Here is a 10002-nt window from a genome sequence, read left to right as displayed (position 1 = left end):
CGATAAATGATGGAGCGGAGTAAAGGCGATTTTTTCTGGTTTTTGGCATGGGCGAGGGGGGGATGGTTTGTTTCAATTTTTGGAATTTTTTTTTTAGATACTTATTAGCGATTTTTCATTGTGAAGTGAAAAGAGAGATTTATATTTTTTATAAATATTAAGTTAGATACTTGTAGTAACTTTTTGTTAGATTGTTTTGTTTTTTTGCAGTAGTAAAACGGATTCTATGTTGTTCTTTTGATGATACATGAATTTTCAATCAATTAAGTTTGGCTCTGTAATGCTAATTATTGAAATTGATTTTCCATCTATGTTATAATTTATGTATTTAATAAACAATCGATTAGATGCTTAGAAAAATAATACTTTAGAATAGGGATGTAACACAATTTTATTCTATAATATTCTAATCTGTCGCATCAATAAATGTTTAGCTTGTGATTTAATTTGTGATCCACATGTACATATTTGTAATACTATTCTTATCAAAGATTACATTTATAAAATTAAAAGAGATTGTAAGATTAAAATTACAAATGTAATCTGATATGACATATTTAATTACTTATGTACATAAGTGATTAAAAAATTTTTAAACTTAACAAATTATAAATCTCTCTTAAATTTCATCGTTTTGTAAACTTATCACAAATTTCTATCAATATAAATATTTTTATAATTTTTTTATAACATATTTAATCAATATTGATCAAACTCTTTTTTTCCTACATTCTCAATAAGATTAATTCATTCCATAATAAATGAGCAATTTCAAATTCAAAGTAATCTCAACTTCTTCACTCACCTATTTAATTCTTCATCCAAAATAATTCATACTTGATTCTTTCATCATACTTGCATGCAAACATTAAGTCTATGATATCACAAATCTCCATCCATTATACAATCCATCAATCCAAGCATTCATGACCAGCAACAAATTCCTCAACAATTCCAAATTCAAGGTAACAATCCCAAGTCCTTCACCAACATTATACGTCACTGTCGCGAGATATTGATCTCCGGAAACATCCGCGCAACCAGTTGAGCACCGCGATTGCCAACTCACCCTCTCCACAAGCTTTCATCAAGGGGCGGTTCCAATTCAAACCAATCGCATCGCAGCTTTAGTCTCCCTTAGCAAGCCTTCAACGTCCCGCCCTCGATTCTCACCCTCTAGTCGATCGTCGTTCGCGGCGCAGGTGGGTGGGGAATGATTTTCACTGTCGATGCGGTGGCTGGCATCAAAAAAGCCTGAGAGTTCGGGCCGCTGACACGTATCAACTGTCACGTATCGTCCAGTACTGTACCAGTCAAGCTCAAGAACCGAAAACCCTTCGTGGTTATACGGAATAATCAAAAAAGAGACAAAGTTCGCGTCAGGATGGTATCAAACGGAGGACCGAAATTTCATTGGGCTTGGAAGTCCGTCAGGATGGCTCGAGTTGACCATGGGATCCTTTCTTGAGACTTGTCACCACGTCGAAGGACGGGAGAGGGTTGAACGATCGGGAATGACTCGATCTCGAGGACGCTCGATTTTGTGAACTCGGATTTCTATTTGTGTCTTTTCGACAAACGGTGAAATCGAAGACATCTATGGACAGATTACACTTGTTGTTTCTTCGAAATTATTAACTTGGATCTTGGTGACTGAGGAGAGACTTTTTGACGTGAAGTCGAAGCATAGATCTACAAAAATAGATTTGTATTATTGAAATTGTGAATTTAGATCTTGGTGACTAGAGAGATTTTTAGACTTGGAATATAGATGTATGAAACAAGTTATACTTGTTGTATTATTGAAATTGTGAACTTGGATCTTGGTGACCAAAGAGACCCTTAGACTTGGATAAATGTGGAGATTGATATAGAGATTTGGATAGGTTGTTATTTCATTGATATTTGTGAATTTGGATTCTGATGACTTGGAACTTTTTGACGGCCTGGAAGGAATCACAGGGATTAAAGTTGATTCTTTAAAGATTATTGAAAAAGAAAAGGAGAGAATTAAAGGAGGAAAAAATTGTTGGAGAAGTGCAAATAGTGAAAAAGTGGTGGGGAGACTGAGGAATTGAGAGCTCGAGGGCACAAGGAACCATGTTGGAATTCTACCCTCCGCTACCAGGTAGCTTGAACCGGCAGGGTGAGTCGGGTCCGCCGACTATGGGATCTGCTGCACCTCCGATTCCATTTCGTCCTGCAAATGACAATAACAATGCAGGTAAAGTCAATAATTTTCGTTTTTCAAATGATTTTTATATTTTTATCTTTTTTGCAAAAAAAGAATTAGTAAAATTTTATGGCACACTGAAAAAGTATATATTTATTTGATTTAGAAAAGAATTATATTTTTTTGATTCAAAATTTTTATTTTATTATAGACTACTTTTTACCTATTTTTCTATTTTCTATGTTTAATTTGCTAATACTTTCTCTACTATCATTGTAATATAATTATTTAAAAAATATAATAATGATATAGTACAATATTTAGTGAACTAAATATAAAATAAAACTAAATATAAAAATTATGTCAATATCTAAAAATAATAAATATCATAAATTTATCATATTTATTAGAAATATCAATTGATTTAAAAAAACAAGAGATAAATTTATCTGTAAACAATTTTTGTCTAATAAAGTCATTAATAGATTATAATTATATAATAATATATATAATAATAATAGTATAATTATTTTTTTTATTTTACTTACCAAGAATATAGTATTTTGTTTATTTTAATATCTTATAATTGAAATATATTATAATTAAAATAACTCTTTGTATAAATTAAAATAATCACGTAAACAGAAAATTATTATGTATTTTATCCTTCAATATAGCTTTATCGCTATCGACAATCGATAAGCGACGGAACAAATTTTATGAGACTCGCAATATTACTCTGATCTAGAATGCTATCACATTTTTCAGTCTGACAGCCATATCATTCGGCATAACTTCTGCGTATTTATTTCTTTTGCGATGAAATATTCCCAGAAAAAAAATTCATGTTCAATTTCTTGTAGAATTGATTATATAATATTAATTTAAGGAATAAAAATTCTTTTGAGGATTAATTTAATTAAACTTATATAAAAAGAGATGAAGTGATTTTCAACCAATATCTGCAATAAATAAATATCATAATAAATATCGATATCTCTAATAAATAAATATCATGATAAATATTGATATTTTCAATAAATAAATATTATATTAAATTTACTTAACTTAAGAGAGATATTGGAATAATTTTTATATTGGAGTTTTTTTTTTTTAGAAAGTTTCAAAATAATTGATCTATCAATCGTTAATTAAATATTGTCATATTTCAAATTTATTATTTATATTTTCTGAATCATATTATTTTATAAAAATAATAAAAGGTTAATTCATTATTTTTGCAAGTTCATAATTTTCCATTTTTTTTAAAATTTTATTTGCTTATCTAAGATAAGTTTTTTATGCTTCTAATCGAGATGCTAATAATTTATGTAAATAGAACATTTACCACCAGTAATCGTATAGTAATAAAATAAGTGATAACACATTGATAAGTATTATAAATAAAGTAAACTTTGTAACATATGGACATATGAATGATGTCCAACTTACATGATGTTATAGAAGGTATTAATAAATAAATAATGTTAATAAATAAATATAAATATAAATATTTTGTGGATATCGAATTTGTCTAATTTTAGATTGTTAGTTCATAAATTTTTAGCAAAAATTTCAAATTTGCTATTAGTTCAAGTTTTTAGTTTATTTCTATTACAAGCTTCCGTTTAATAAAAAAAAAATAATTCAAAATAATACGAATTCAAGTTACATAAAAACAAATTAAATAAACCTACGTAAATTCAAATCAAGTAAAAAACAAAAAAGACAAACCTTAATACGTGTTCATTATTCAAAGTATTATAAAAAAAGTTCAATTGCTGATTTCAGAGCCGTCAGTATCAGTGAAAACGGAATCAGGCCTTTTGGAAACGATCTGCGCCGGTTGCGGTCGTACGATAGTCGACAAATACGTGATGCAAGTAGCTGGAAGAAACTACCACGAGGAATGTCTGTCATGCGCCGCGTGTGCAACACCTTTAATTCATTCTTGTTTCATCCGCGAATTAAAACTCTATTGTCGGACCGATTATGAGCGGATCTTTGGAGTCAAGTGTGCACGATGCATGGAGAAGATCAGCTGCTCGGATTTCGTGTTAAGGACACCGGGTTCGGTATTTCACGTGGAGTGTTTTGCGTGTTGCATGTGCGGCCAACCTTTGCCTCCTGGCGCCCATTATTTCCTACGTCAGGGACAACCGATTTGCCGAAGAGATTATGAGCACGAGTTGTACCTGAACAGTCCTCAAGGTTGGTGGATATTATGTCTTCTATGTCTAATATTTTATGATGTTTTGTTGAATTTCTTTTTTTTTTTTTTATTGTGATGCTTGTATTTTCTAGCCTTTTTATTTGATAATGTTTGTATTTTATTTTGTAGTGTTAACATATAACAATGGCGACATCTATTAGAAACTATTGAGAAGATGTCATTAGGCGACGTCTATCGGAAGCAAAAATAATAATTTAATTGTCTTTTGTTTTTTCTTCTGCGTTTCGTATATTTTTTTATAATATTCGAATCCAATATAATTTCAATGTCAGCATTAATTTTTCTGTTTAAAAATAAAATCTTATTATTTATTGTATAGATCTTTATTTGTATAGCCAATAAATTCTTCGCTTATATATAATATTACGTCTTCAATATTTCTTGAATTTTCTTTCTATGTATTGTGACATTTTTATTTAAATTTTTTATTTAATAATGTCTGTATTTTATAGTTATTTTGTAGCTAGTCATAATCGGTATATATGATGTCTTGTGTTTTATTTTTTTTTACTTTTTAGTTATTAACTAGAATTAATTTTAATTTTATATTCATATTTTTATATCCATAATTTTATGTTCATTATAATTTTTGTGATATATTATTAAAAATTAAGATTGGTATAAGTGACATTTGTTGCATTAAGGTTGGTACAGGTATTAGAAATTTTTTATTTCTTTAATATAATTTTTATAATATATTTTAAATTAAGATTAATATACGTGATATTTTTTTATTTCTTGTTATTTTAGCTAATTGTTTTTTTTTTAATTCTTATAAATTCTAATAATAGTAAATATCATTTTTTATTTCTTCAATATTTTTAGTTTATTTAATTTTAATGGATTGCAATTCACATAGGTGGCGCTTTTTTAGGATTGAAATTAGTAGAATATTTTTCATTTCATCAATATTCGTTTTATTTTTGTTGTTTTATATTTAGATCAAAATTAGGTATTCTTTAAATTATATATAATAATAATATAAACCTATTTTGCACAAAGATATATTAATTATTATCTTTTATAGTATAAGCAGAATCATAGTAAGACATAAAATAAAAATATAGCATGATTGTTCAAAAAAGGTTAGTTTTCTTGCTTTTTTTTATTTCTATTCGTTTAAATTTTTTATTATCTAGCTTTAATAAAATTATACAATTTTTAATTTATATTATAACTACATTAATAATTTTCTAATAATTGATTACCAAAAATAAATTAATACATCAAGTAATTGAATTTTTTAATTTGCTAAAGATTATTTTATTCTAAGTCCTGCATGTTATTTTCTATATATCCTTTTATTTTCTCATTTTATTTAGTTAATAAAAGGTATTCCTGTTCATTATTTTATTAAAATATCACAAAATAAAATAAACTTTTAAATTGTTTTGATATTATACATAGGTACGTGAATTTATAGGTGTAATGCAATATAATATTTTTGTAAAATCGAAATGTTCGATAGCAAACTGCTCAACTATCACGATTTCTGTTTATTATCGATTTCGATAAAATCGAGATTGGCGGTTCTATGTAGGAAAAAAAAATATATATATATATACACTGACATTGTTTCAATCAAACGAAAAATTGTCAAACCTATGATTGAAAATGATGGTTTTACAAAGTTTCGTTCGTAAAATTTTTCGTGACCAAGCGCGTATTTACATTCGATCGATAGAATTATTTTCTAAAAATAAATTTAAACAAAAATGAAAATTTAAAGGAAAATCGAAACAAATGAAAAATTGAAAATAAAGAAAAAATTGAGAATGATGAAATAATCGACGAAACGTGCGAGACGTATTGTACATACCTTGTTGCATTGTTCACAGGTTGTACTACTACAATCTAAAGACATCCAAAGTAAAAATCTGCAGGAATTTCGAATCAAGGCTGTGTCTCTTTTCAAGGTAAATACTACTTAAACCAAGCATAATTAGAAACAATTCTTCCATAAATTGGACGGAAAAATAATTGATGAAAAAAAAGAACGCCAATCTAAATATATGAAATGAAAATATTAGTATTCGTGTTTTCTCTGATTGAATATTTTTTATAATTTTTTCTTAAATAAATGAAACTTGATTTGTTCTTAAACGTTGCATTTGATTTAAAGGAAATTTATGATGAAATCGATGGAAGAGCAGTTTGTTAGTCGCGATTTTTTGGAATTATTGAATTTTTTTGAATCGTCTTTTGTCTATTGTTATTAATTACTTTTAAATATTTTTTTACAGCTTTCATTTATAATTCAAATTATATTCTAATTATTGATTACTTTCTTTGATTTCTTTGTGTTCATATTTATTCAAATATTATTTCAAATATTTTAACCTGAATTTTCTTAGGTTTTTTTAGGTTATTTTATTTTTCGTTTTAAATTATTTACTTATTTTAACAATAAATATTCTTCTTTCATTTTCTTCTTTATTTTATTCCTTATTTATGTTATAAAAATATTAGCAAATAATTCTTTTATTTATTTTATATTATATTTATATTATCATTTTTTTTACATTACTATAAAACTAAAAAAAAAATTATATTAATATAAACATCACAAATTATATTAATACAAAATTTGATTAAAATTCAAGAAAATGAAATTAATATTAAATTATTTGCAGACGATGATTTATTGGACGATAATAGACCTCGTGATGGTCGTCGGGGGCCCAAACGACCACGGACGATTCTTACATCAGCGCAGAGACGTCAGTTCAAAGCGTCGTTTGAAGTATCGCCGAAACCTTGTCGAAAAGTTCGTGAAGCTTTGGCGAAAGATACAGGTCTTAGTGTACGTGTGGTGCAAGTATGGTTTCAAAATCAACGGGCGAAAATGAAAAAGTTGCAAAGAAAAGCAAAGACTGAGCCTGGATCAGATAAAGAACCAAAGGAGGAACGTCGGACAGAAAGTCCTCATAGTGATCATAGTAAGAATTTTCATATTAATTATTACTTATTATCATTCGAATCATTGTTGCATGTAAATATTGTTGTGAAATTGAATAGAAATTTATTTGTAATGATTTGAATGAGAAAGACAAATCAAATGAAATTTTGGAAGAATATCATGAACAATATATTGATGAATAAATAATAGTAGAGTTAGATTTATTAGTGAAAGATTGAAAGTTTAAAATGTAAGATTTTAAAGGATTGGTAATTTTATTTTCATCTTAATCATCAGTGTTGTATTTTAAGAATATAAAAAAATTTATTTAATTACAAAAAAATATTATTATATATTTATATTATTATATTATTTAAATGAAATATTTTTGTATATCAAGATATCTTTACCTTTTTAAATAATACTATTTTTTTATTTTAATTTAATTTATTTTGTTTTACTTTTTACTCTATTTTTATTCATATTTCATTAATAAAGAAGATTTTCAATTATAATTTATACATATAGTTTATACAGTTTCAATTATAAGTTTATAAATATAAAAATAAATTTTTTAAATTATCAAAACTTTGTATATTATATTGTTCACTAAATTTTCTTTTCAAATTTTCTCTTTGTTATTTGAATATCATTTACTTGTTTCTTTTAATTTTACTTGAATATTCCAAATTTCTAATACGATTTTTTGTTTTTAAATTATTTTAGATTTAAATATTTAATTAGTCGAATTTCATTTTGCGAAGACTGGTTAATGGGGCCTCGATAAATATTTATTGGTACAATGCCAATCGTTTGATCTCATTCGCAGGTCATTACTTGAACGCCATGAACATGCGCGACGGGGAATCTTCTGGTTTCCCCTCAGCCACTCAACCGCTCAACCCCAATAACCCGTATTCGCCCGACGGTAAGTCTCTTCTACTTATAGAAAATCATTAAATTATTAATGTTGTAGAGATAATTTTCCAAATTCTAATGTTTGTCTATTTCATTAATTTCATCTATTAAAATATTTAAAGAATTCTTGAAAAATTCTAAAGAACCATGTCAAATATTTCAAAAATCTATATTATTTTTTTAATTCTATCTCATCTAATTTCAATCCTTAATTTCAGATGCGTATCCAGGTCATTCAGGTGAGAGTTTTTGCAGCAGTGATCTGTCGTTGGATGGCACAGAAGCTGGCTTCGATATAGGTGAGAACGAAAGTGGTGGTGGCCAAGAGGGTGGTCATCAGAGTAGCAGCCACTCCCACCATGGACCGACGTCTCACGAGGCGCCTTCCTTGTCTCAGAGTTTGCACGCTGCGATTCATAATCCAATCGACAAACTGTTTATGATGCAGAGTAGTTATTTTAGTGGTGACCATGCGTAATCTTTGAGAGAGAAGAGGAAAACACGAGAAAATGCGAAATAAGAGAAAAAGAAAGGGAAAGAAAAGAAGAAAATAATGTTCTCCTCTTTTTCTCGTGACTGGTTCACCCTAACCCCATCGGCGTAGCTGGTCCCTGCGCGTAATCGATGTGTCGTTAATTGCAACACTTCCTGTCTTTTGGTTCGTGATTTAAAATGCATGAAAAAGACTGTACAGCATTCTTTTTTAATTTATTTTTCTTAGATCTTAAAATAGATAGATATGTTTAGTCATTTATTATAAATTTTTAAGGAAAAATTAAATCAATACAAATATAATATGTAATGAATTAATATTTATTTTTTTATCTAGTCAAGTATTAGCTTAGTTTAGTTTAAAAAAAAAGTTTAAAAAAAAAGTTATTAGAATATTTTATTACTTAAATTTTTTTTCTTATTTTTCTTTGATTTATTTTTATTTATTTTATTTATCTAGTCAGGTAAATTTTGATTTATCAGAATATTTTAATTTTTATTTTTTCTTGATTCTGTGATACTGATTTTTTTGTTTGATTTGTTATTTTGTTATATTATCAAATTTTTAATTTTTATTTCTTAATTTCTTGGATTCTAATTTTATAATTCCATTAATAAATTTTTGAATTTTTTAGATCCAAAATTAAAATGAAATTTAAAAAATTTCCATTTATTTTGAGATAGTATTCTTAAATTTCTATCATCAATTTATTTCATTATCATATCAATTTTATTTTACTTACCATACGTAATTTATTCATTGATGAGAAAAAATGCTGTACAATAGATTTTCATCAGTATTGCTACACGATTATCATTTTTAATGCTATGTCATTTTATTAAAATGATTCTCGTGATACTAAAACGAGAGGCAAAAACATGCAAGCCTAAGATGTATCATTGTTTAGATTTAATATTAAACGATGATGATGTACTCGGTTTCTACATATAAAATGCTATCTATTTAAACGTCGACTTTATTTCTGCCAGATTATTGTTAACAAAGATGATTCTGAATCGAGATTTTTATGTGTATATTTGCAATGTGTCAAATTAATTTTGTTGATCTTTTTTGAATAATAATAATAAAATAATAGTATAAAAATAAAAGACATAAATTAAATTATCTTGTGAATTAAATAAAAAATATATAAATTATTCACAAATTGGAGAATATTTCGAGAAATTAGTATATTTAAAATTATTTATAACATCTTTGAGGATAAAATTTAATAAAAGAAAAATTTAAAGGCAATGCACTTTCAATAAAAGAAATAAAGTAAAAGT

At 26.7% G+C, this 10002-nt stretch overlaps 1 protein-coding gene and 1 long non-coding RNA gene across 4 annotated transcripts; one reads left to right on the top strand and one right to left on the bottom strand.

Annotated features, from left to right (window-relative positions):
* The first annotated feature begins 636 nt into the window (after positions 1–636).
* On the top strand, positions 637–8994 carry LOC724778 (LIM/homeobox protein LMX-1.2). 3 transcript variants are annotated; one of them, XM_001120677.5, is made up of 5 exons: positions 647–2224; positions 3965–4384; positions 7040–7345; positions 8135–8233; positions 8442–8994. In XM_001120677.5, the coding sequence occupies exons 1-5, from the start codon at positions 2101–2103 to the stop codon at positions 8699–8701; spliced, it is 1209 nt and encodes a 402-aa protein (XP_001120677.3). In that variant the 5' UTR covers positions 647–2100; the 3' UTR covers positions 8702–8994. The 3 variants fall into 3 exon arrangements, with proteins under 3 accessions (XP_006560538.1, XP_001120677.3, XP_016767009.2); XM_016911520.2 differs by lacking the exon at positions 647–2224 and adding an exon at positions 3550–3640; XM_006560475.3 differs by lacking the exon at positions 8135–8233 and having other exon boundaries at positions 637–2224.
* On the bottom strand, positions 2110–4008 carry LOC107964235. Its single transcript, XR_003304371.1, has 3 exons — positions 3908–4008; positions 2722–3135; positions 2110–2200 (listed from the first exon to the last, which is right to left on the bottom strand). It is a non-coding gene; the product is annotated as an uncharacterized LOC107964235 (long non-coding RNA).
* Positions 8995–10002: the final 1008 nt, after the last annotated feature.

Source organism: Apis mellifera, linkage group LG3 (assembly GCF_003254395.2).
Source record: "Apis mellifera strain DH4 linkage group LG3, Amel_HAv3.1, whole genome shotgun sequence".
NCBI classification, from domain to species: domain Eukaryota; kingdom Metazoa; phylum Arthropoda; class Insecta; order Hymenoptera; family Apidae; genus Apis; species Apis mellifera.
The sequence above is the reverse complement of the archived record's forward strand: the minus strand, read 5'-3'. Positions and strand labels throughout refer to the sequence as shown.